The sequence below is a fragment of the Poecilia reticulata genome, chromosome 8 (assembly GCF_904066995.2).
Source record: "Poecilia reticulata chromosome 8, P_reticulata-male-v2, whole genome shotgun sequence".
Taxonomy (NCBI): Eukaryota; Metazoa; Chordata; class Actinopteri; order Cyprinodontiformes; family Poeciliidae; genus Poecilia; species Poecilia reticulata.
The window spans coordinates 15,473,361-15,498,906 of record NC_088837.1 but is presented as its reverse complement, the minus strand read 5'-3'; the positions used below and the strand labels follow the sequence as shown (position 1 = coordinate 15,498,906).

Below are 25,546 nucleotides of genomic sequence, written 5' to 3'. Positions count from 1 at the left end.
CAGATTATTAACCAATTTTTAAATGTTTGTAGTTTGCCAGAAATGCTGGTGGATCTCATCAAAATAGTCAAAAAAGCTACAATGCCTCGATGGATTATGGTACTGCCTCTCCTTCATCTGCTGAGAGGCACCATAAAGCCCTTTGAAAGAAAAACCTCTGGAAACAAAAACTATAATTCGTCCTGGGCAGGTTTGGAAGGCATTGACATTAACAACCAAACATGCTTTTACAGTCAAGACAGGAAGTAAGACCCATCAGTTTTTAGCTGTCTGCACATTATTTTTAAGTTTTCGTTTTCAAATAGACCAATGTTACTGACCATCTTTTTGATTGTTTTTTGTTCAGAGCACTTATAAATGTGATGAAGAACAACAGTCACTTGATGAAGGTGGATCCACTTTTAGTTCGGTCCTGCTTGTACCTGATGCCTCTTGAGGGACAGCTGGAATGTTGCACCAACATTAATCTTGAGCTTCTGGACATACTTCAAGTTTTTACCAATAAGGTTCCTCAGGAAATTACAGCCAGCAGCTCTCAGGTGAGTGGAAATCTGGACAATAGTGGTAAATGTAGATTAAACCCTGCATGGTCATTCATCATTATATCTCTGAAGTCACCAGCTTTTACACATATCTCAATATTGCCAATTCCCAAACAGTATTGTAGGTGCAACATAGACATATGAACCTGTCTAACCGCATGGAAATGTGTTACCTTCTAGAATGGTAGTCAAGAGTTATTGGTGACAGTGTCAATTAATTATATTTCTGGTTTTCTGTTATGCTTTTCTAGAACGTCACTGAAATTCTTGCCCACATCCAACAGCACCTCGTTGAGGACAAATACAGGTAGTGACATCAATATATGACACTATTATATAAAATCTTGTGTGTTTGTGAAGCCTGCAAATTGTATTCATTTATGACTACTAGCTAAGGATTCAAGCAATGATCTTTAAGTTAAGGAACCAGAACCAGTCCCTTTTACATTAACAATAATTGTCAACATTAGATGAGTGCGAGTTTTTAGAGATGGGTGTGTAGTCACAATAAAACTGAAAACGTAAGGGTTGCATCAATTATGTTTAGGTGTGTAACTCAGAATAATTACTATATGTACATGCTGTTACTTAAAGAATACTAAACCTGGCTGTTATTGCATGGGCCAATGCTCAGCTAATGACATAAGATATATTGCAAAATATTCACGTCCAATGTGAGTTCACAAGGCAAAGAGTTATGTGGTGGTTTGCCTATTTCGGAGGAGTTAACTTAGTATGAAATCTAGCTGCTTTGCTTCTGGCAGACTTAAAATTACTAATGGGAATGTTTTATTACTCTTTGATCTTTTTCTCTAAAGCTGTTCCACCAAATGACCATGCAGTAGTGAGCCATGAAGTACTTGATTTAGGAAAAGAAAACAAAACCAATCAGTGAGTGGAAGCTGGTGAAAATCTCACTTTTTCGCACAAATTAATTTTTATTCATTTTGCTCAGATGGGGAAAAAAAATAAGCCTCTACTGCATCTAACGGCCAGCAATAGCGAGTGAGTTTGTCATATTTGGACAGAAGAACTATGGATTTGATTTAATAAAGCCATTCATCGATGTCAGTGGGCAATTGGTACAGATTATTTTGGCTGTGCTTAATATTTTCTTTAAAAAAAAATGGTAAAGAACTCACCCTGGACTGTAAAGGTATTAAAAACCATTATGTCTATCACCCAACTCATCTATTCATTTTCTTCGTCTTAGTGGCTTCACACAGGTTTACAGGAAGGAATGTCTGACAACTGCAATGAGATTGTTAGAGAAGCTCTGCAAAGGAGTCAAACCAGGAACTTATACCCAAAACTTTACTGAGATCCCTGTGGCAGCGACACATCTTGTTGCTTCAGTTTTAGACTTCTTTTTGACTAACAAGGAACAAGTAAGAAACATAGTTCATATATGTGATGTTTTAGTTTGCCTTACATTCGCATGCACAAATTGAAAATTGTAAATACTATTTAGGAGTCTGAGGATGGAGATGGAGAACAGCAAAATGCAAAAGACTTGGTAATCTATCAGGGGATGGAAATCATGAGAAACTGGATGAATCGGTCATTCAAACAAAGTTTACTAAGGTGGGGACTGACATCCTTTTACTCAGCAAAAACAACAGAACTGGAGGTGAGTTGTTTTTTTTTTTTAATCTATTTAGCTAAATACCAAATATTGACAAAACATGCATCTTATAGATTTTTTTTATTCTTGCATTTCAGACATGGAACAACATTATCTCCATTAACTTTAAAGATACAAAATGTACAAAAGAATGGAGGCAAACATTTATTATGGACTTTGAGGGCAAGTTCAAACAGGTAGGTGATACACTGGAGAGTTAAGATTATTTTCAGTAAGAGATGACAGTGACTTAATTAATTTATGGAATTTTTTGTTGTTTTTGCTTTAGGAAACTGCACTTGATCAAATTGAATTCTACTGTACAAACATAGAGGAGTTTAATGCTTCCTATCCACATGTTGCTGCCAGCATTGAGAAGTGTGCTCTTGAAGCCGTCACATCTTTGTGCCAGGTATCAGACTTTTAATTTTATTGCTTTGCTTCACTAGCTTTTGGCAGTGTTGGCTATGTGAAAATAAAAATGTATCCAATGGGCAAAATGGTTACATTTTTTAAATATATTATAAGCACCTTGACAAGAAAAGAAAAATTAACAAAAATAGACTGCACATTTGAATTTTTTCCATTGATTAGATGAATGATTGTCTTCTCATTGTATGCAGACCAGATCTGAAGGGAAACTGTTTGAGAGGTTTAAGATAAACTGGAAGTTTGGGAATCTCATCTCTGCAATCATCCAAAAGTCCTGGCCCACGGATGGTCAAGGAAAATATCAGGAGAAAGAAGAAGTGGTTCTTCAGCACCTCCTCTCCTGGACGGCAGCTAAAGACATTTTTCATCTATATGGTATTTTTTCACTTAAAAACAAAGAACCTATAAAACAATAAGGTCTGAAGAAAAGCATTCTTTAGTTTGGAAGGGCACACAAAACTGAGTAACCCGTTGTTTAAAAAAAACCAATAAAACAACAAGCCACAAACTGGAGATAATTAACACGTGATTTGGCTGGTTGCTTTGGGATAAATTGCTTTTAAATTCTATATGTACAGGTGCAGAGAAGAAGCTGATTGAGAAGCTCTCTGAAGATGCCAAAGACCGATTGGTCATAGCCATATCAGCCTTCACAGCCATAATCAACCAGCTGATACATGGAGACATTAAGATCAGTCTGCTCAACATCATTCTGGAGAGGAAAGATGCCTTCTTAGAACTGCTGAAGATTGGTAAGAAATTATTTCAAAATAAAAACTGAAATTGAAACAATTGACTTAAAAAATTCAAAAAAGAAACTGTTGATATTTTTGTATTGTTATGTTTTTAAAAGACTGCCTCACTGAGGAAGAACACCACAGGGATCTTTCCAAAATGAAAAGGTTTTTGCAACACAGAGCAGAAGAAGTTAAGGCTGTGTACCACGAAAAGGAGCTTGTGGATGTCATATTAACAATGTGCCACAAACTTGAAGAACATATGCCAGGTCTGAAGCTTACACAAAGGAGTTTAGTTAACTTTGATTTGTTGTTGCAAAGTTGACATGTGGTTATTTAATTTCTTTTATTAGTTGATGTTTCTGACCTGGAGGACAAAACACAAGTCAACATTGAGATGATGCCCTTGAACTATTTCATGGAAGCTCATCATTTTGACCAGCTGGCCACCACAATGTCTGGAATCGTTACCTTCTTCAGCCTGGACGAGGAAATAAGAGACATGGCAACATTCCTGTACACATTCAATGAAAGTATTGTCTTACAAATGTGTTGGGAAAAATTTGCCAAAGAAATGGCCAGGGACGAAATGGAAGATGCGGAGGGGGAGATATCTGACATCAGTGCCACACCAGAAATGATATACGATCAGATCTTCTTGCCTTGTAGGGATGAATACAAAGACATCTACACTCACTTAAAAGATGGAAGCATAAGACTTGAAGAAGTCGACCAGCTTTTCAAAGCCTACAAGGACAAGTACGAAGATCTCACTCAGGAGCTTGGCATCATGTGTAAACAGGAGACATCTGCAAACAAGCAGTGGATTCATAACAGGGTTCAACAGGTTCAGCAATATCACGAGCTTCATCTCGCTGTGGAATCTGCTAAAGTTATTATGATGGTCAAAGACACACTTGGTCTTCAAGGGGACTTCAAGGTCTTGGAAACGCTGACGGATGTTGTAAGTCGCCATGTTTAAATATGTTAATGTGTTTGAATAATCGGTGTCATGAATCATCTCATAATTTGTCAACAAAAACTATTGAGAGTTTGTCTGAAGGATTCACCTATTGAATGACTTTAATCACACGTAAAAAAAGAAAAATGATTTGAAAGAGGGAGAAAGAAGAGACAAATTCAAAGTTTCCAAACATCTATTGCATGTTATTTTCCCTGTTACCATGACAGGTCCGTGTCACCAACACCAGAAAATAACTTGAAAGTGTAGGGCAAGAACGTTTCTGTTTTATATGTCAAATGGAAGTGATGACGAGCTTCTGCTCCAACAGTAGTTCTGCTTTTCTCATAAACTTAATGGGCCATGATTAGTTTTAGTTCTGTGTGTTGACTGCATAGTTCCTCACTTTTGAACAATCAATTAGTTGGGAACCCAGAAATAAAATTGCTAAAGAAATTGTTGCAGGTATAGAGGGAAAAATGTATATTGATAAGCATTCAGACAAACCTAAAATGATATCACTTCAGGGTCATAACATTCAGTGGCATATTGAATGCTAAATATTCAAGATGTCTTGAGTATAAGAGGTTGATTATACTAAATCTTAGTGTACCAAGGACATTTAGTTAAAGGTGTGTGAAAGGTCAGATGGGGTGTGTTTATGAATATTACACATTCATAGAATGTGTTCTTAATAACACACTCAAACTCAATTCTCATTTCTCTTCAGATTCGTGAAGACTTTAAGAGAGAACCGCTAAATAGGATTGACAACGACTTGATGCAGGCAAAGATGGTGCTGGTTGACATCACAGAGTCTCGCAGGTTGTGTTTACATGAACTAGGACTCAGACGACACTTTGTAAGATGGGTAAAGGATGCCCTGGAGGGTGTGTATACTTCTGTTTTCATGTAATACATTTATGCAAGTGGTATGTTGGAAAACTATTTGAAAATGTCCATTTAAATTGTAATTTTAGATATCAATGAGTTGAAGGTGTTTGTCGACTTGGCTTCTATCTCTGCTGGAGAGAATGACATGGATGTGGATCGTGTAGCTTGTTTCCATGACGCCGTCCTTGGCTACTCTTCTGTGCTTTATGAGCTTAAGCCAGACTCTGGTTTTCGTGCCTTCAAAGATGTGCTCAACAAGCTCTGGAGGGCTTTGGAGAATGACAACAACTTGCCAAAAAAACTGGTGAGAGGAGACATTATAAAAAATAAATAAGACTTTAATTACGATTATTTCCAAGTATTCATATGAATGTAAATTTTTGGGGAACTGGATATTTTATGATATCTTTTTCTTTATATTTTAGCGTGACAGTGCACGTCACTTGGAGTGGTTAAAAACTGTGAAGGACAGTCATGGATCAGTGGAGCTATCCTCTCTCTCATTGGCCTCAGCCATTAACAACAAAGGCATCTACCTAATCAGTGCACGGGATGTGAAAAAGGTAAAAACACTTCAGTAAGATAGATTGGTCCGTTTGTTTATGCACTAAAGAGGTAGTAATCTTTAAGAAAATACTGTCGAAACCTGATATTTACATACACCAAATAAAAATACACATACACATTTCTCACTGTCTGAAGTTAAACTTGATCAAACCTCTCTTGTTTTATGTCAGTTGGAATGACCAAAATTATTTCTATTTCCTAAATACCCAACGCTTAGTGAGAGCACCAATCTGCTTCATGAGAAGTATGGTTGGATGGTTGGACATTTTCATCATGTATATGCTTGCATATAATTGTTTGAACAGATGTTTGTAGCACCTTCAAACAGCAGTGTATTGTTCCCAATGATGAACTACACTTGTGCTGCTCCACAGTTCTCCTGATATCTTGGCTAATTTCTTTGGAGTTTCCCCATTGTGTCAAACAAGAAAGCAGCATATTTCATGTGTATCCTTAAAATACATGCAGAGATGTGCCTCCAGTTAACTCAAGTGTCTCAGTTAACCTATCAAAGTTTGTGGGAGGAAGCCCAAAAGGTTTTACCTATGTCAGACAGTTTAAAAGACTATCATTCCTGATACTGGCTAAATATGTAAGCTGTTGAATTTGAGGAAATTTATACAAATATCTCTATAAATGTTCTTGCTAAGTTTTTTGGCATTTAGGAAATAGAAATAATTTGAGTAATTTTAACTGACATAAAACAAGAGAAGTTTGGTCAGGTTTAACCTAAGACAGTGAGGAAAAAATGTGTGTCTTTTTATTTGGCATATATAAATATCTGGTTCAACTTGCAAAATCATGAATACAAGCTTATGTATGTTTTTTTGTTTATCTAGTTGAGTCTTGAAACAGCCCTGAAGTTGCAGATTCCAGAGGAGCATGATGAAGGTCGGCAGATGCGCTGCTACTCTCTTGAAGACCTGAGGGAGCTACAAAACAAACTTATGCTCATGTCTGGAAAAGGGGACCAAGGGCAGAATGAAGTTGAACGTTTTGTTGAGGTAAAATGAAATAATTAAATTCTGTAGAAAGACCATTTAGTCATGTTTCCATAAGCATTATTTCATTTTAAATTGATTCAACTCATGACAAGAAGTTTGAAATGTTATCAAAATTACAAATTGATTATTTTTGACATGTTACGAAATTCATGATCCACCACTGATGAGATTTGCATTATCAAGACATTTTCATTTGCAAGACATTATTGGATCTGCTTTGTTGCCTACAGTGTTATGTCATGATTTATAATGGTGCATAATTCATAATGGTCAAAATGTCATTCATACATAATGGTGGCCACTTTAATGAAGTGTCTTTGGCACAATCTCTGTCAGCACATTAAAGCTGCAGTATGTAACTTTTATATAAAATATATTTTTCCGTATTTGTTGAAACTGTCACTATGTCATGACAGAATAGTATGAGACAATCTGAAAAATCCAAGTGCTAACTAGACACAACCAATCAGAACTATGGGGAGGGTGTTAGGACTGTCAATCATGGCCATGTGCGTGCTGCTCATTCCTCTTCCTCTCGCCCCTTTACGCTCTTGATACAGTGCAGCTTCTCCTTGTCAGTAGAGCCTGACATAAATGCTAAGGCTAATTAGCATGGCTACAGATGGTGGGAGATAAATAGTTTTCCTGTTGAGGTAAATTGTTTCTCCACCATTTTACTACGTGTTCACAAAGTTGATTGACAGCGCTAAGATGCTCCTACTGGCTCTGACTGATTGCTTTTCAGTGGTGCATTTCTTTAGACAGCAATAGTAGCACAGGGACAAGGTTGAGAAGCTTGATCTTTTCACAGTTTATTTGTCTCATACTGTCACGACAAGGTGATAGTTTTAAGAAATATTCAAAAAACATATTTTTCTTAAAAGTTACATACCGCAGCTCTATGAGCTAGTGCTATGCACTATATGTTAAGCAATATTGATTTATTCATTTAATCGGGGATTGTGTAGAAAATCCTAAATGTTTTTAAAACTCTCATTAGGGTATTTTCTGTTTTGTGAGTTACTCTTTCTGTGTTACAGGTTTTTGCAAGTGTTCAAAGACTGACAGAGGCCTTCATTGCTCTTTACGCCGCTGGAAATCCTCTGTTCAGACACTGGGAAGTGCAGATTAATTGCTCTTCAAGTTATGCTGAACCCAGCATTTTGATGGACTTTAATTTGGGCAGGGTTCTTAGTGTCATTGTGGAGGGCAACCCAGAGGAGCAGCTTCCTGAGCTCTGCAGAAAAATGGAGAAATGTCTGGAATACTGGATGAACTTTGTACACAAACAAAGATCCCAACAATATTTCTTAAACTACTACACTGCCGAGCAGATTGTCTATCTCTGTGGCAAGCTGACACAACAAAATGTAAACAAGGTTGAGGACCAAGTCCTTATGATGCTCTCCTTTATCAAGCCAAATTGCACATCCACAGATCTGAGGCATGTGTGGCATGAGCTCCAGTATGAAATCATTACTAAACCCCAGGATCAAAATGAGGACATTGAGTTTCAGACTTTTGTTGTGGTGTCAACAAGTGACCTGGAAGAGTTGACAAGTGAACTGGATCCTTTGCAAAGTCTTGTGGAAAAAGCAAAGGGTCTGCAGGCATTTGATCACATATGGAATGCTTACATGAAAGACATGAAGAATTTTCTGCCAAACATTCTTGATATAAAAACTCTTGGCCTACTGTTGGAACTACTGGCCAACAAAGATGATGAAGATGAAGAAGACGACAGTGACGAAGACATTTCTGATAACAGTGGAAAGTTCATAAACAGGCAACTGCCCAGAGGTTTGGTCAATGGAAAGCCAAACCTCATTGTTTGTCCACACGATGATGCCTTGGCATCCTGCATCTCAATTTACATGAGCAGCAAAGACGAAGCTCTTCCAACCTATGATGAAGTTCTACTGTGCAACCACTCAACCCCATATGAAGAAGTGGAACTGTTCCTCAGACGCTGCCTTGGCAATGGCTACAGGGGACAAAAGATATACTCTTTGGTATATGGAGATCTCCTGAGTTACGATGTGAGCTCTAAAGTTGAGAACTTTTTCCAGCAAATGAAAATGCAGAGCAGGAAGGACTACAGGCTTGTTATTATTTGTAGCTCAGAGAGAGAACATGCCTATCTTCCATCTGCCTTCAGCCAGTACAGGTTGCACATGATTCCCCAAGAGCCTTTAGCAAGGATCCAGCAATACCTGCAACAACACTACACTGTCCCAGACGACCAGTGCAGTGCTGCAGCAGCTTTCAAAGATAGACTGTGCGTTGGTGTTGTTTCATCTCAAAGGGCTGGTGTTGGTGAGTATATTAAATATTTCTATTCGGTGTCTTACACTAATAGAAAATAAAAAAATCTAATTGTTTATAGCTCTGAATGTATTTTTTTTATATTGCAGGTAAATCTTTGTACATCAAGAGGATGTATGAAAAACTTAAATACTCTACTAAAAAGCAGTCAATGTTGAAATGTATTTGCTTGATTGAACCTAAAGTTGATGAGACTGTCATCCTTCAGTCTTTACTTGACACTCCCAAAAGGAAAGAACTCATTATCTTCCATTTTGATGTCACATCATCGGTAAATATTACGTTATTTAATATTGAGTCATTGAAATAATTATTTTGACAGATTGTGTCTTATTGTTTGTTTTGCTCCTGAAAAGGTCCAGAAAGGACTTCCAGAATTCCTATTCAAATTGTTGATCCTGCGCTATTTGATGGACTCTGAGGGGAAAATGTGGCAGTGCAATGACAAGCAACTGTATGTCATTGAGATTTTAGAGCCCACTGTCAAGTCAACAGGAAATGCCACTCGGGAGGTAAGACTTTTTCAGTATTTTTCAGTCTTTGTATAAATTTGTCTACCTTACCTGTCTTCTCACTTCTTTTAGGCACCAACGGCAAGAAACACTTTTGTGGACATGTTTCCTAAAATTTTCTGCCGACCACCCAAAGAGGTCCTTATGCTAGAGATGAGAAAGCAGGAGGATCCTACTATTGTGAGCAGTGAGGACCCACTGATGGATGATAAAGAGTTCAGGAGCGAGGCCTTTCAGCGGCCATACCAGTACCTGACAAGGTTCCACAACACAATCGATCTAGATGTTTTCACATATCAGGGTGTTGAGGGGTCACATGTAGAATGTCTTCAGATGCTTCTCATGTACTGTGGGGTAATGGACCCCTCCTGGGCTGAACTTAGAAATTTCACTTGGTTTCTTAACCTTCAACTAAGAGACTGTGAGACATCAGTCTTTTGTGATGCCACTTTCACTGGAGACACACTAACCGGATTCAAAACCTTTGTGGTGGATTTCATGATTCTGATGGCAAAGGACTTTGCCACTCCATCACTCAGCATCTCTGACCAGAGTCCTGGCAGGTTACAAGTTAATCTGGTTGGTGTCCGAGATGAAGACCTGGCTCCTTTTCTCATCAGAAAAAGATGGGAAACAGAGCCACATCCATACATCTTCTTCAATGATGACCATGTCTCCATGACCTTTATTGGCTTTCATCTTCAACCCAATGATCAGAACTTTGTTGATGCCATTGAACCCACCTCTGGAAGGGTGATCAGAAGGAATGTCATGACCAGAGCATTGTATGAAGGCTTACAGCTCCAACGAGTTCCTTTCAACATAGACTTTGATAGTCTCCCAAGATGGGAGAAAATAGAGCGAATCTGCAATGTTCTTGGTATCCAGTGGCCTCTTGACCCTGATGAAACATATGAACTTACCACAGACAACATTTTGAAGATGCTAGCAATCCACATGCGGTTCAGATGTGGCATACCTGTCATCATAATGGGAGAAACGGGCTGTGGAAAAACCCGGCTAATAAAATTCCTTTGTGAATTGCGAAGGAGTGGAGTTGCAACTGAGAACATGAAACTGGTCAAGGTGCATGGAGGGACAACTTCAGAAATGATCTATGGTAAAGTCAGAGAAGCAGAAGACATTGCTTCGATCAACAAGCAAGACTATGGATTTGACTCTGTCCTCTTCTTTGATGAGGCCAATACTACAGAGGCCATCAGCAGTATCAAGGAGGTCCTTTGTGACAAGACTGTGAAGGGAGACTCCTTAACACCAAACTCAGGATTGCAGATTATTGCTGCATGTAATCCCTACAGAAAGCACACAGATGACATGATTCAAAGATTGGAATCTGCTGGTCTTGGGTACCGAGTTCGAGCAGAAGAGACTGATGAAAAACTGGGGTCTATACCTTTGCGCCAGCTGGTGTATAGAGTTCAAGCATTGCCACCAAGCATGATTCCTCTGGTATGGGACTTTGGACAGTTAAATGATCACACAGAAAAAATATACATCCAGCAGATTGTTCAAAGAGTCACTACAAGCAAATCAATAGATCAAACCTACATCAAATGCATCACAGATGTTCTGTCAGCCTCACAGAAGTACATGAGAACCAGGAAGGATGAATGCAGCTTTGTCAGCTTAAGAGATGTAGAGCGCTGCATGCAAGCTTTTGTTTGGTTCCATGACCACCATGAGATGTTCTTTTCAGAGCTTAAAAAATTTCAGTGTACTCAAAACGATGAAGGAAATGAACCTGAGGTTCAAGATCCTGTTCTCTGGTCCCTTGTCATGGCCATAGGAGTGTGTTACCATGCCTGTCTTGAAAATAAGGACAAATACAGACAAAAAATCAGTACCAAATTACCGTTATCATACACCCCAATGAGAGTGATGCATGAAATTTCACTCATGCAAGATTTACTCTTGAGTGGTGTGCCAATGGGAGATACCATTGCAAGAAACAGTGCCCTCAAAGAAAATGTCTTCATGATGGTTCTCTGCATTGAGTTAAGAATCCCCCTATTCTTAGTTGGAAAACCTGGAAGCTCAAAGTCCCTTTCCAAAACTCTAGTAGCAGATGCCATGCAGGGACAAGCTGCTCATTCTGAACTCTATAAGATGCTCAAACAGATCCATTTGGTATCCTTCCAGTGTAGTCCTCATTCAACTCCTGAAGGTATCATCAACACATTCAAGCAATGTGGCCGCTTTCAGGAAGGAAAAAATCTCAATGAGTACATTTCAGTTGTGGTTCTTGATGAAATTGGGCTGGCAGAGGACTCTCCAAAGATGCCGCTAAAAACACTTCACCCGCTGCTGGAAGAGGGATGCATTGATGATGAACCACTACCACACAAAAAAGTTGGATTCATTGGTATTTCCAACTGGGCGTTGGACCCCGCAAAGATGAACAGAGGCATTTTTGTCTCACGTGGTGACCCTGATGAGAAAGAACTCATTGAGAGTGCTAAAGGCATATGCTCATCTGATGTAATGGTTTTGGAGAGAGTCAGGGATTTCTTTCAACCATTTGCAAGATCCTATTTGAACATTTGCCGGAAACAAGGGAAAGGTTTTTTTGGCCTACGTGACTACTACAGCCTGATAAAGATGATCTTTGCTGTGGCCAAGACCTCTCAACGAAAACCTGCAGCAGAGGAGATTGTCAAGGTTGTTTTGAGAAATTTCAGTGGCAGGGATGATGTTGATGTCGTTTCTGTCTTTACCCAAAGACTTAAAATTTCTCCAAATTTGGAGAACATCAACACCATCGAGTTTGTGAAAGAAAACATTCAAGCAGTTGGACAAGATGAAGAGTGTCGGTACCTTCTTGTGCTAACAAAAAATTATGCAGCCCTACAGATCCTACAGCAAACATTCTTTTCTGAAAGTGGTCAGCCAGAAATTATCTTTGGATCCAGCTTTCCAAAAGATCAAGAGTACACCCAAATCTGTCGCAACATCAACAGAGTGAAGATCTGCATGGAGACAGGCCAAACAGTTGTGCTGCTAAACTTGCAGAATCTCTATGAAAGTCTCTATGATGCTCTCAATCAGTACTACGTGTGCTTGGGAGGACAGAAATATGTCGATCTTGGATTGGGAACCCATCGTGTAAAATGCAGAGTGCACAAAGACTTCCGACTAATTGTCATTGAGGAAAGAGAAGTGGTCTACAAACAATTCCCAATACCTCTAATCAACAGGCTGGAGAAACACTACCTGGACATCCACACTGTCCTTAAAGCTGAGCAGAAAAAGATGGTTGAAGAACTGGAGAGATGGGCAAAGCTATTTGTATCTCTTACTGGTCAGCATGCTGGAGCAGCTGATATGTACAAGTACACACTCCCTGATGTTTTCATTGGCTACCACTCAGACACCTGTGCTTCTGTGATTCTTCAAGTATTAGAGGAGCGGAAGGACAATTCGGAAACTTCAGATTCCGAGAGGGGACTGCTTGATCAGGCCAAACTCATACTTCTCAAATGTGCTACGCCAGACTCTGTGGTGCGATTGGACTGCACAGGCCTGCCAAAAGTGGAAAGTCAACATATGGCTAAGGTGTACTTTGAGGAACAAAGCAATAGCTGTTTAGCTGACTACATCCATGCTCACACAAGACAGGAAACCAACATCAACACATTCTTCACAGAGGTAATGCTTACTGGCCTTTTATTTTGACATGAATCATTTACTTGTTTCAGATTACAGGATCTAATGTGAATGTCAAACTTTAGGTGACCACATTCTCCAGACTTTTGACTGCTTTTGACATGGAACCTCTGGAGAAAATGTTTTATAGCGTTGAGCTTCTCTCACTTCAACAGTTTGACACAGAGCACTCCTTCCTGAAGAAAATAAGGTTTGTTTTTAAATGTACTGACACTGTTATTATAAAACATAATTAAAAGTACTTAAAATGAATGCTACTTTTCCAAATACCAACATGGTTAAAAGACTTTTTAAGACACTTTTACAAGACATGAAAAAACAAAGATCTAAAATTAATCTTTCATATTCATTGGCAGTTGGTTGAGTGAAGCGCCTATTTAAGAGTTAGATTTTTTAGTTTAAGCTGAAGTTTACAAAGTTAAGATTAAAAAAATTAACCCTTTAAAATTGTGAGTGGAAACCTCATCCACTATGTCCCCCTCGCAGTAGTTGTTGAAAAAAAATTGCATGCACTTTTTATTTGTATCTCTTTTATTTGTATGCATTAAATCGGTCACAGAAAGCATGTGACTATGAAGAAATTACTTATTATTAGTTTGTATTGCCAACAGCAGTTAACATGGTCACTTTGAAGAATTTGAATTAATTAGTTACAACATTTAATTTCCCATTGGGATCAATAAAGTATTTTTGAATTTTAACATATTAATCAAATCAGTTGGATCTTGCTTAAATTAAGCATTTCATAAATAGCCACCAGCACTTTCTGCAGGTTCATAATTATTTTTATTTACCTTGAAGAATTAATACCTCAAGTTTTTGAGTAGCATTTATAAAGTAGCCCATGTGTCATTTATTGTAATCTTGTGTATATGTAGAAGCAAAGTTTTGTTCTTCATTTGAGTAAAATATATGTGTTCATTTAATGATGTTATAGATATTAGCTATTTTCAAGTTATTGTTAAAAATGTTGCACTATTTCTTTACACAATAATTAATTAAAATGTAATGTTAAATAAAATTGTACTCTTATTTATAAGGAATACTCTTAAATTGAAAAATGAAATTCTTTTTCTTTAATTGAAGGAACTTCCTGACAACTGAAAATGGAGGAAGTGTGACTGGACCCTGTAACCGAATCCTCATTATTCAGTGTGATTTTGATGAACCCTGTAAGAGCAGCAACCTGATTGCATCTGCAAAGTAAGTCCCACTATTCATTTTATATAAGGATTTCACCACTGCGTCCTGTTACCATATTGAGTGTTGTGGTCCATTTCCAGGTATTCATCACTAAATGAGATCAACAAAGTTACACAGGAGAGCAAAGGATGTAGGGTGTTTGTCTACTTTATCACAAGGTTGCCAAGGATGGAAGGAGGGACTTCTTACATTGGTTTTCACGGAGGTAAACATGATACCATTTGGAAATATTTTGTTTTTTAATCTGACCAGGAAATAATCCAAGACACTGTTTTTTATAGGACCCTGGAGATCAGTTCATATAGATGACCTCAGAAGGTCAAAGGACATTGTTTCAGATATCAAGACCTTGCAAAACATGAAAATCAGTCAAATGTTTGAAACAAAAACAACTCGGCCTGAAGGTAAAAGAAAAATGCTAAATATACATACATAAATATATATTTACTGCACATTATGTACAGGATACATAATGTGCACTATATTACACATGTATTGCATGTATATTTATTGCACTATATAAATATGTATATATATATATTTGTGTGTGTTTACATGATTACAGCTATGGAGACTGACGACATGTACACGGAGAGTGAGCAAGAAGAGTTGGAAGAAAGCGTAAGTATAGACGATATATTTCACATTTTTAGTTGGGTAAAACTAATGTCTTATCTAATGACCAAGAATATTATTCAATGTTTTTTTCAGTAAATTAATTCACTAAGTGAAACAGATTAATTATACAAAGACTGATGTTTTCAAGCGTTTTGTTATGTTGTCATGACTTTCGGGTTAGGCTGCAGCTAATAAAAACATGACACTTAAGAATATTACATTAGGCCATTATATAAAGATTCTTAATATAGAAACAGGTTGCTAAATGTTCAGAACTTGCTCAAAGGTTATTGTCAAGTGGCACTTTTAATCTGCAAACAAGCTTTATCTAACTTATTGAATATGCCTGTAATACATTATTATTATTATTATTTATTGTTACATTCTGCTCACTGTTGGTGCATATTTTTATTTTAATTTGTCTTTTTTCTTCCTGAAGGACTTGGATAATGTTGTAGATACCACATCATTGCTCCGGAGCTGTGTGCAGACTGCTGTTGGCATGCTGAGGGACCAAGTGACAAGTGGCTTCCGCAGCACTCGACGGGTTGAGATCCTTTTAACTCTCCTGAGTGACACTGATGAACTAAAAGGTACGACAGAAAATATGTTTTCCTTTCATTTTCACAGTTTAGATAATTTTGCAAAATGTTGCTTCATACATTTGCTATGACATATAATGAAATGCCAGTGAAAATTTCAGAATAACCATAGTTTTCTCTGGCTTTTTGGGTCACAGACCTACGCAGCTCTGCTCATTCTCCATCTTGTCTCCATCAGTTCATGGATGGGGAGCAGGAAACGGTCTTGAATAGAATAGATACAGCATACACCTGCACAAATACATACCTGGCCACCTTGTTCTTAGAAATAACATCCACTGAACAAACTGGGGGTAATGACTCCCCGTTGACTGGCCATTTTTAAAAGCAACCTATTTGTCAGTTGTACTGACATATTTGTCAGCACAACTGACAAATAGGTCACACCTGCCACTTGAGCATCCTTTTTTTTAATGTTGGTCTAAGTAACTTCCTGAATGCATCATATCATAACCACCTCAGCATGCACCACTTCTGTTGGTGTGCTTTAACTAACACTTGTGGACACCTAATATAAATTAGAGCTGTTGTAAACGATTATTTTAGCAACCAAGTAATATTGATTATTCTGACAATTAATGAATAAAACATTTGATCAAATAATGTATTGGTAAATACTGCCACAACAGTAGTATTAATATCGGATATCAATATCAGGCCACATTTTCAAATTTGTGCATCTCTACCAATTGTTTTTCTACAGCAGAAAATTAACTTGTGATGATAATAGCTTACTTTTTAAATGAACCTGGACAAAAGCTGAAATTATATCCAGTTTAGTAATAAAATAATAAAGCATCAGGCTCACAAGACACTTCTAAAAATGTCTATACTCTAGTTGTTAGTTTATGTCTTCACATTTACTGAATTTTATTAGATTAACTCTCACCTTGCCGTACAGCATTTATGTCTCCATGTGCGCGACAGTTCTTTGGCACCTTTGTCATATACTGAAACACATCTGTCAGGTATGCACACATCATGGTCCCCTCCACTACCCATTTGTTGCAACTGGAATAGTATGAAATTTATTTTCTGGTTCGTCCGTAAGGCTGCACTTGCACTAAGCATCAGCTACAGCAGCCTGCTGTGTTCTGTCTATCTGGATGTGTCCGCTCCACTTTGTACACATACACCCGCTACGTACTTTGCCGCTGTTCGGTGTTAACCATTCACTATGTAGCAGCTCTTGGAGGAGAAAGACCAGGGGTGAAAGTAAGGGGGTACGGTCGGGTACTGCGTACCCCTAAAAGATTTAGCGGGGTACGCAGTACCTGCAAGAGATGGGGAGCGGCTGTCTGCTGTAAAACATGAATGGGTTCACTGTGCAGCCGTGAGTTCACCCACTAATCAGCCGTGACTGATTAGATTTTCAAGAATAATCTAAAACACGACTTAATCAGTTAATAACTTTTTTCCCATTTCATATTGTTTCTGAACTGTTCGTGCTTTGCTAGAGCAATATGTCGATCGCGGAAGGTTTTGAGTTGATCTCGGCATTAGGTGACAAACTGAATGCCGCCAGGACGCTGAGAGCAGCACGTCCTCTTCTGGTTGGCTTATCAAACCATTCATAACTTTAGAACAAAAAAAAATCAACAAAACATGTTCAAATTAATGACCCAACAGCAACAATAATCTCAGTGATTGTTTCTACAAGGTGTTGCGCAATTCTGTGCGTTTCGGTTCCATTACCAAAATAACCAGCAGAGCGGGAGTTTAAAATTAACTAATAAACTACCACTGTGTTCATGAGAGGATTATTAATGACAGCAAAATAAATATCAAGCCTGAAAACCTGATATCGTAACGGACTGAATGTTATATTTTTAACATAATCTCGGGTTGGCTTGTGGAGCGCAGGAGGTTGCCATGGAAACGGGTGTGCTTAAGTGAGAGGGAAAGAAAGAAAAAGTGCGAGTGGTTTTGAGTTGATCATCTGTTCGGGTTGTTTTACCTTTGCTGTGGCTCTTTACAGCCGCTGTAGTTTCTAAACGTTCAATAAACGACAAACTTGGTCTAATTACGTCGTTCTTTGTGAGTATATGTCATTTACAACAAACATCAAACACGGTAAATATGTTTCATTAAATATTTAACAAATATTTAATATAATTAATATAATTTATATAACTCCATGTTAGGAAGAGAAATGGAAGCTGCAGGATCTTCAGAACAAACAGGTCATGATGCTGGGCTACTAATTATCTCTCTTGTCTGGACACGTTATATACCAGACATGGAAAACTGGGATGCACTACATGCCATGATGTTCAGAATTTAGGTCTGATGGCATCTCAAGGTGTCAACATTGCTGCCAGTGGGCTGAAGGAAATACAGCTTTATTTTGTAGCAATTTAAGAGCTACCAGATTTTATCGCTTCGCAAAAACATTTATCAGCACAAAAACTCCAAAGCACACAAAGAAGCTATATATATATATATATATATATATATATATATATATATATATATATATATATATATATATATATATAGCTCTGAGGCAAAAAATTTGCCTTGAGGAATTTTAATAATCGAGGTACTTGAATCGTGACCTAATATAAATGACATTATTTTGACAGTAACAATCATACGTTATGTTTGCAGCTGCAGGTAGGAAGAAAAGTTTTTTTGTTTTTGTTTCCTAAATTATTGCAGTGAGATTTGTATTTTTGTTTTAAGTATTTTATAATTATGATGTATTTATATGTTCCCTACAGTTTCAGTACTTGTCCTTTCGTGTGTCTTCAGATGAATTTCTTCAAACAGTGAAGAAGCGTCTTCACTCACTGCTACTGATTCATGATGGGAACACGTTCATGAAGAGCAACTGGGTCCTAAAAGAGGCTTCAAACATTGATGCCTTGCAGGAAGGAGGCACTTTTAGGTAACTACTACTAATACTATTACCCCAAAAAATAGGATGCAAAGAAATGTCTTCGAAAGCTTTTCTTGACTTCTTTTGCCATTATTTCAGACACACCTTATGGAGACGTGTTCAAGCTGTGGTGGTCCCCATTTTGGCACATCTAGTGTCTGTGATTGACCGGGACCAAAACATGGATCTCTTGCTTGACAAAAACTGCTCTGAGGCAGTGAAGAGATTGTGGTTGGATATCTTTGGCGATGAAAAGCTGGTGGAAATCTCACACCTAGCAATGGACTCCAGGTCAGTGGAAGTCGCATGTTTTTTATTATATAATCTACTTGAACATTCTGTTTACCTTTTCGTACTTATATCTTTCTCAGCTATGAGACAAGAACAATCCTTGTGCAGAACTACATTCCTCAAGACAGAAACATGGGCTGCAGCATGCCCTTCAGCTTTAGAATTAAGGACTATTTGGAGGAACTTTGCATTCATGTCCTTCAGAATGAAGGTATAAGCATTTTAATAGATCTTTAAGTTGATCTGTCACAGATGCAGATATGCAGAGTTTGCCATTTGTATCAATTTTGATTTTACAGGACACAATCAATTAAAACTGATTGAGATCTTTTGGAATACGCCATTTGGGCGCTACATTGAGAAAGCAGATTCAGAGACTCAGATGGAGTTTTACCATCGCTACCTTCAAGATTTTATCTCCATGTCGATGAATGTCGCTTCTTCAGAAGACCTGAAGGTTGTCTTGATTTTACTTAATGCCGTAAAATGTCACATTGTCAGAGAAGTTGGACACATTGTATTAAACCACATGATCTGTTGTTTTAGCTCCTCTGTGGTGCTTTGAATAGTTGCGTCAGTGAACTGCGACTGCAGCTGAACGACACAGAGAAAATGACAGCTCTTCCATGGGTTCATGCTGCTTATCACAAGTTCAAAAACCGGCTTCAGAACCTCTCCAGAATGATGTGCACGGAACCCCAGGTGACCAAAGACCTTCTGGGAAACCCACATGCAGGAGACAGCGTTGAACTTGTAAGCCTCAACTTACCCCTCCTAATTTTTAAAATGTATTTTTTGAGTTAGTCTTCAGGCTTTTGACTTTGAAATCTTGAAACACATGTTCCTTGTCTCCAAGGTCCTCGACGTTTATGCTGCTTTTGCTTGTTTGGAGCACCTGGAGCCCAGAGTGCTGACCACCGATGCTCAAAGACGAGCTTGGCTCAGGCAGGTGAAGAAACTTCAGGTTCCCATTGAACTGATCTGTTCAGAAGACAGTGTGAGACATTATGGAGAGAGGAGCAAGATGATAGTCCTCAGAGTCCAGTAAGTCGAGAGAAAGCCGTAATCGGGGAATAAAGTTCATTACTTAATAACACAGACTGAGGAATTAAATTGTTGTTGTTCTTTGCATGTAGATCTGGATGGAATCGCATATTTTCTCTCTCTTTGTTCGTGGAGCACATGTTGATGGAAATTGAACAGTTGGACACGAAGCTCACACCTGTAGTGTTGGAGAATATGCGAGGGCTTGGCAAGGTTTCTACGTTTTTTTTAATTTTAATTTTTCAAGATAAACCTGTTGGCATGAAACTGACTTTGTGCTTACTTGTCATTTTCCCAGTGAAACTTAAATGTCTCCATTTTTCCTTTCCCATCAAGATTCTTGAAAAAAATTCTGACGTTAAAACTCAGCAGAGTTTCGAGGCAGTAATTGGTCTGCTGAAAAACTGCAAAGATGGAGCCGTGGAACGCATTTTCAGGTGAAAAATCAACATTGCAATATATATTTGCCGTAACTAGTCAGAATTATGTGTGGTACATTTAATATTATCAAGATAAATATTTACCCTAAAGTGGATGACAATTATCTCCTTCGAATTACACTTGAGGCTGCATATTATTAGGAAAACATAACATTGTGATTCTATTGTTGAACATTGCTATGACGTGGTTAATTGCAAATAATCTGCTTTGCTCTCTGTTCACTTTCCTAATTCACTATATCAGATGTGGTTATGAAATACATTTGAAACTCAATCAAAGCTTATCCAAACTAGGGTGTAAATATTACTCTTGGCACAAGCCAAAAAATTTATCTGTTTCTACCTTCGTCTGTAATAATGTGTGAGAGTAGTGAAATATTCTGAAATTAATTTATTGCTTAGTTCATCAATTTATTCCATTTGGTTGCTTTTACAAAACCTTTTTTTTAATGCAAAAAAAAAACCTGACCAACTGCATTTAAAACATACTTTTTTGCCTTGGTCTAAAAGGGTATTAAATGTTAAGACATGGAGTGTGTTATTTACTTAATCCATTACGCAATATTTCCTACTGAAAATTGGTGTTTCTTGAATGAAAGATATCTCTTGTAGCAATGTTTGTATTTTCTGTCTCCAGGTTCGGTCATATGGTGTGTCCAGTTTGCATGGGAGACCCTCAAGAGCCACTCTGCCTAGCATGTAATCACATCTACTGTGTAGCTTGCATCAAACAGTGGCTGGTCCCTGGTCAGATGTACTGCCCGCTTTGCATGCAGCCAGTTGAGGAAAACTTCCCATTGGTTCCTTCAGATGAGATGAGGTGAGTGATTTATTATTTTTTATGCATATTTGTTTCCTGGAGTTGTCTGACGCGAGCTGTAATGTCACCGTTTGTCTTGCTTTGTTTAGGGTTCGTGTTGGTCAGCATGCTCTGTTCAGGAAGCGCTGCAACGCTTTCTTCATAGACCTGGTGTCTACTGTGTGCTTCAAGGACAACTCTCCACCATCTTCAGCCGTCATCTTTCATTTATTGTCTTTTCTCATGGTGGAGGCCAGCCCGGCTCCCTTCCTCAGAGGTACTGTGATACAGCCTTACCACCCTGATCGATACTTTTTGTCAGATATGTGTGTAAAATCTATTTTTTTTCAGCCAATCGACAAATCCTGACAAAGGTGCTTTCTCCATTTGATGACTCTGCTGATAAAAATCCTGTTGTTCGCTCAGTGGTGCTCAAACTTCTGATGAAGTACAGGTGAGGTGTTATGGTTGCATGTTATTTTAGCTGTATTGTGTTTGTATGCTTCTTATATTCAGAGTCCTGCAGAAAAATCAAAAGCATAATATCTTTCAGTACATCTAGATCATTCCAGTTTTCATTCTAATACTTTTATTAAGTGGGGGGGAGGTAATGCAATATCATGTTTTTGTTTTTTTTCCCCCGATGTGTTATTAGCACATCTGCTTTTAATTCAAAATGGTTTTTTTTATAACATTTCAAAACTCAATGCAAAAGCTAATGGGCCAACATACTCATCTGACTTAAACCCCATTAAGAATCTTTTTGATGTTATTAATAGAAACAGGGTAGTCTGAATGTGGATGGTGTCTAAAGGTTGTTGAGGAGATCTTCTGACCCCAAGATGCATTTCTCTAAAAGTCAACTCTGGAGATCGAATTTTAAATCTTTTCCACTGCCACCAAATAGTGGCAAGTGAAATTCTTGTTTAGTCATGTTTCATCACACTTCCAGTTCTGTTAACCTTTTTTTTGTTGTTGTTGTTGCTCTTATTGTGGACATGGGCAAGTTTTAGCTAGCCAAAATTGAGTTGAGTACACACTGGCTTTATTTGAATGGCACTTTCTCTTTTCTTCTCATTTTGAAGAATGGCTAAAAAAGGTCTGTGTCATTTCATTTATGAAAATCAAGGGTTATTAGCTAGAACATCTAAAAAATAATCAAGTTCAAAAAGAAAACTATGAATTTAAAGGAGCCTTCAATTAAAGTAATTTTTTGTGATTTCTTTAGTGATGGAAAAAATGATGTCAGCAAACAGTTATTTTTTTCCAATTTTTTTAGTTTCTCTTTTTGTCCAATGGTTTTAGCTGTTTTTGCACCTCTGAACTTAGAAGCAAATACGGGTGGAGGCTGTTGTATGTGGCGACATCTCTCAACATAGATTTATTTTTTTCAGCTTTGATGAAGTGAAAGAATATCTGCAGCAGCATCTGGTGGCTGTTGAACAAAGCAACATGTTGGATGAGACGGACAAAACTGAACTCTACTGCATGTACATCAACTGTCTGGAGGTGAGTTAGGCTGTGAAAGCTCCATCCAGATTGTAGAACGTTGCAATACTTTGCAATTTTATTTTATTTTTTTATTTTTAACCATTTCACTCCCTCTGTTTTCCCTAAAGGATTCCATGTTTGAAAGGCTCCAGTTCAGGTCTGCTGCAGATCAGAAGGCGTATTTTCAGAATGAAAGTGCCTTTCTGACCGAGTGTCTGCAAACACATGGTCAGCATGCTGAAAAACCATCTGTGGAGTATCTGCAGCAGTTGGCCAGAGTGCGAATGGACCTAGACAGGACTGCCAGTTTGATTGCGGAAAATTTGAGAGAAACGGGTCTGTAATGCTGGTGTTATGGTGCAGAAGAATTCCTCCTCTCTTTTAATTTAGGAGTGTTTCAAATGTTCTCTTCCTTTTTCCAGGCTCACCTGAAGGTGATCATAATGGATCCGCAGCCTTTCTGGACAGCGTGGTGAACCTGTGCAGGCGGAGCGGGAACGACTGGTATCGTGTCTATTTGATCCGCAAGATTTGCAGCCAATATGGAGTGGAGTTTGTCCAGAAACGTCTCAGGCAGGGACAGATGAGTTGGCTCTTCCCTGAAGAAGTTCAGCTCCAGGTTCAGTGTGATTTTTGTTTTTGATGATAGTTGCTCAATTATGTACATTGATGCCTATTAACTGTTGTGGTTTATTTTTCCCTACACCCAGGATGAGGAGACCCCCCCAGTGGATCACTATCTTGTCTGCGGAAAAGATTACAAGACCATCAGAGAAGCTGTCGCAAAGACAGTTATGGAAGGCAAAGTAGAAGGACTGGATGAGGCCTGTGAGGTAATGTTATTACTTACTGTTAATTTGTATTTAGGCCAGGACTTTGTTTCTGTATGTATGCTTTAATGAGTATCTTTATGTTATTTTAATGTATTACAGGGCTGCAGATGTGCGCCACAACTGAAAGCAGTTTACCTTCTGTTAGCGCTGTACAGAGAAATCACCACTCTCTATGGACATGCTAATGAGGGCTTCCACCCCAAGCCGCAGGTACATTCTTAAATCTAAACCCCTAAATTAGCCAAAGAGCAGCATTCACTAAAAAAAAAAAGTTATCGTCCATTTGCACTGCCTGCATTCACATCCGTTTACGTGAATACAGGCACATAAAGTGTATGTGATAGACAAACACAAAGTGGTGTAAAAATATCAAGTGGAGGGAAAACTGCAATACTTTTATTATTATTGTTTTTTACAAATAAAAATTTGAAACGTCTTAAGCTCCTACAAGTCAACACTTTACAGAATCATGCTGTTAAAGCTCCAAGTCTTTTGTGGCATCTGTCTAGGGTTATTATCATTCTTTTTTCACAATAGCTCAAGATCAGTCTCATTTAATGGAGAATGTATGCGAACAAACATTGTTCAGTAATGATAGGTTCCAATAAACCAAACAAAGGTCTTATTTTATACTGAAATATAGTACAATTAGTTGCACTGTATGTTATTTCTGGATAGAGGCTACTGAAACTGAACACCTAGGTCATTTTTTTAGATTTTAAAACATGTAGCGTCTGTTTTTCAGTTAACAATTACCCACTAGTTTGTGTTGTGTCACATAAAACTCCAATGAAATGAATTCAAGTTTGGGGCAATTATGTGGTAAAGTTCAGATGTTTTTAATTGTGGCTCTTCATATTATCATCTCGGTCAGATCTCAATGATAAAATTCTTAAAAAATAATGTGAACATTTTATTGACTTTTTTTTTGTATTTAGAACTGAGGTTGCATATTTTCTGTATAATTGCACCAACAGCAACTTGAAGCGCTTTCAGCTTACATCCAGGCATCCAAAGTCCTTGCCAGCCCAGAGGTGAAGGCCTTTGCTCAAGCTCTGGTGACCAACAGAATGGGGCCTCTTTCTGCCCGCCCTGGTACCTCCGGGGCCCAAAGTGTGGCAGTGGAATTAACTGTTCACTTAGCTGCTGTACTCTTCTGTGGAAACCACGGGATCATAGCTCCCCTTCAGCAGCTGGCACTGACACCTGTCAACATGCAGGTTTGTGTTACAGCCGTTTTCAGTCATAACAAATAACTTTGAAATTGATGTGTAACTTTTTAAATTTTGTTTTACAGGCAGCGTTTTTGCCCTCTATGCCGGAAGATATTGTAGCAGCGGCTCAACAAGCTCTGGGCCCTCTGCAGTGGTACCGTAAGTAAAGAACAACGATTTTATAGACTCACTCGAGAAATTTCAGATCAAACTCCCATACCATTAAAAGTTAAACCGTTTCGTCTGATTGCACAGGTTGTCCAAATGGTCATCCCTGCACCATTGGGGAGGTATGCTATGTTCAGTCAAATTAGTAAAAATATTGTAAAAGCTCATTTTTCTAGAGCTTTATCTTTTACATTGTGAAATGTTTTTTGCATCTTGTGCTTTTCTAGTGTGGCCAGCCAATGCAAACCAGTCGTTGCGTAGACTGTGGTGCTGAAATTGGAGGAAACAACCATATGCCTGTGCAGGGTTTCCAGGTTTTTGCAATACAGTAAGTGCTTTCCAAAATCCAGGGGAAAATGTGCGAAGAAAAAGTTGATCACGTTTGCTTAAGGATTTTCCTTTGTTTTTTAACGTCCTCTGACAGAGGTGACCGCTCCCAGACAGGCCACATCCTCGGTGATCCAAGTCGCCGGGACAATCCCGATATGCTGGACACAAAGAACATGTCTCCTGTTCCCTTTAACGTTGTCCGAATGCTCACTCACATGGCAATGCTGCTCGGGGCCTGTAATCACACACAGGTAACAAACCCATTTTATTTTTGCACTTTTTGGGAACATGACATACTTTAAAAATAGCGGCAATGATGTTGCAATAATGAACAAGGAAATGTTTGACCT

General features: G+C 38.3%; 1 protein-coding gene across 3 annotated transcripts in view; it reads left to right on the top strand.

Moving 5' to 3' along the window:
- rnf213a (ring finger protein 213a) overlaps nt 1-25,546 on the top strand; it is a 36,620-nt gene that overhangs the window by 5,819 nt on the left and 5,255 nt on the right. For all 3 annotated transcript variants that reach the window (XM_081610053.1, XM_081610050.1, XM_081610051.1), the window contains exons 10-55: nt 33-245; nt 347-539; nt 794-849; nt 1,756-1,930; nt 2,014-2,172; nt 2,265-2,363; nt 2,456-2,578; nt 2,790-2,973; nt 3,177-3,350; nt 3,452-3,604; nt 3,689-4,299; nt 5,027-5,186; nt 5,277-5,494; nt 5,616-5,753; nt 6,597-6,761; nt 7,802-9,077; nt 9,176-9,357; nt 9,443-9,598; nt 9,671-13,264; nt 13,348-13,472; nt 14,369-14,485; nt 14,566-14,690; nt 14,767-14,889; nt 15,051-15,106; nt 15,543-15,696; nt 18,460-18,595; nt 18,686-18,877; nt 18,958-19,088; nt 19,177-19,334; nt 19,424-19,630; nt 19,734-19,921; nt 20,014-20,134; nt 20,258-20,358; nt 20,999-21,181; nt 21,271-21,437; nt 21,512-21,614; nt 22,555-22,669; nt 22,780-22,987; nt 23,074-23,270; nt 23,362-23,484; nt 23,584-23,694; nt 24,462-24,704; nt 24,782-24,857; nt 24,954-24,988; nt 25,094-25,194; nt 25,291-25,447. In XM_081610053.1, the coding sequence (XP_081466179.1) occupies nt 33-245; nt 347-539; nt 794-849; nt 1,756-1,930; nt 2,014-2,172; nt 2,265-2,363; nt 2,456-2,578; nt 2,790-2,973; nt 3,177-3,350; nt 3,452-3,604; nt 3,689-4,299; nt 5,027-5,186; nt 5,277-5,494; nt 5,616-5,753; nt 6,597-6,761; nt 7,802-9,077; nt 9,176-9,357; nt 9,443-9,598; nt 9,671-13,264; nt 13,348-13,472; nt 14,369-14,485; nt 14,566-14,690; nt 14,767-14,889; nt 15,051-15,106; nt 15,543-15,696; nt 18,460-18,595; nt 18,686-18,877; nt 18,958-19,088; nt 19,177-19,334; nt 19,424-19,630; nt 19,734-19,921; nt 20,014-20,134; nt 20,258-20,358; nt 20,999-21,181; nt 21,271-21,437; nt 21,512-21,614; nt 22,555-22,669; nt 22,780-22,987; nt 23,074-23,270; nt 23,362-23,484; nt 23,584-23,694; nt 24,462-24,704; nt 24,782-24,857; nt 24,954-24,988; nt 25,094-25,194; nt 25,291-25,447 (11,782 nt within the window). The remainder of the gene's footprint in view (nt 1-32; nt 246-346; nt 540-793; nt 850-1,755; nt 1,931-2,013; nt 2,173-2,264; nt 2,364-2,455; nt 2,579-2,789; nt 2,974-3,176; nt 3,351-3,451; nt 3,605-3,688; nt 4,300-5,026; nt 5,187-5,276; nt 5,495-5,615; nt 5,754-6,596; nt 6,762-7,801; nt 9,078-9,175; nt 9,358-9,442; nt 9,599-9,670; nt 13,265-13,347; nt 13,473-14,368; nt 14,486-14,565; nt 14,691-14,766; nt 14,890-15,050; nt 15,107-15,542; nt 15,697-18,459; nt 18,596-18,685; nt 18,878-18,957; nt 19,089-19,176; nt 19,335-19,423; nt 19,631-19,733; nt 19,922-20,013; nt 20,135-20,257; nt 20,359-20,998; nt 21,182-21,270; nt 21,438-21,511; nt 21,615-22,554; nt 22,670-22,779; nt 22,988-23,073; nt 23,271-23,361; nt 23,485-23,583; nt 23,695-24,461; nt 24,705-24,781; nt 24,858-24,953; nt 24,989-25,093; nt 25,195-25,290; nt 25,448-25,546) is intronic.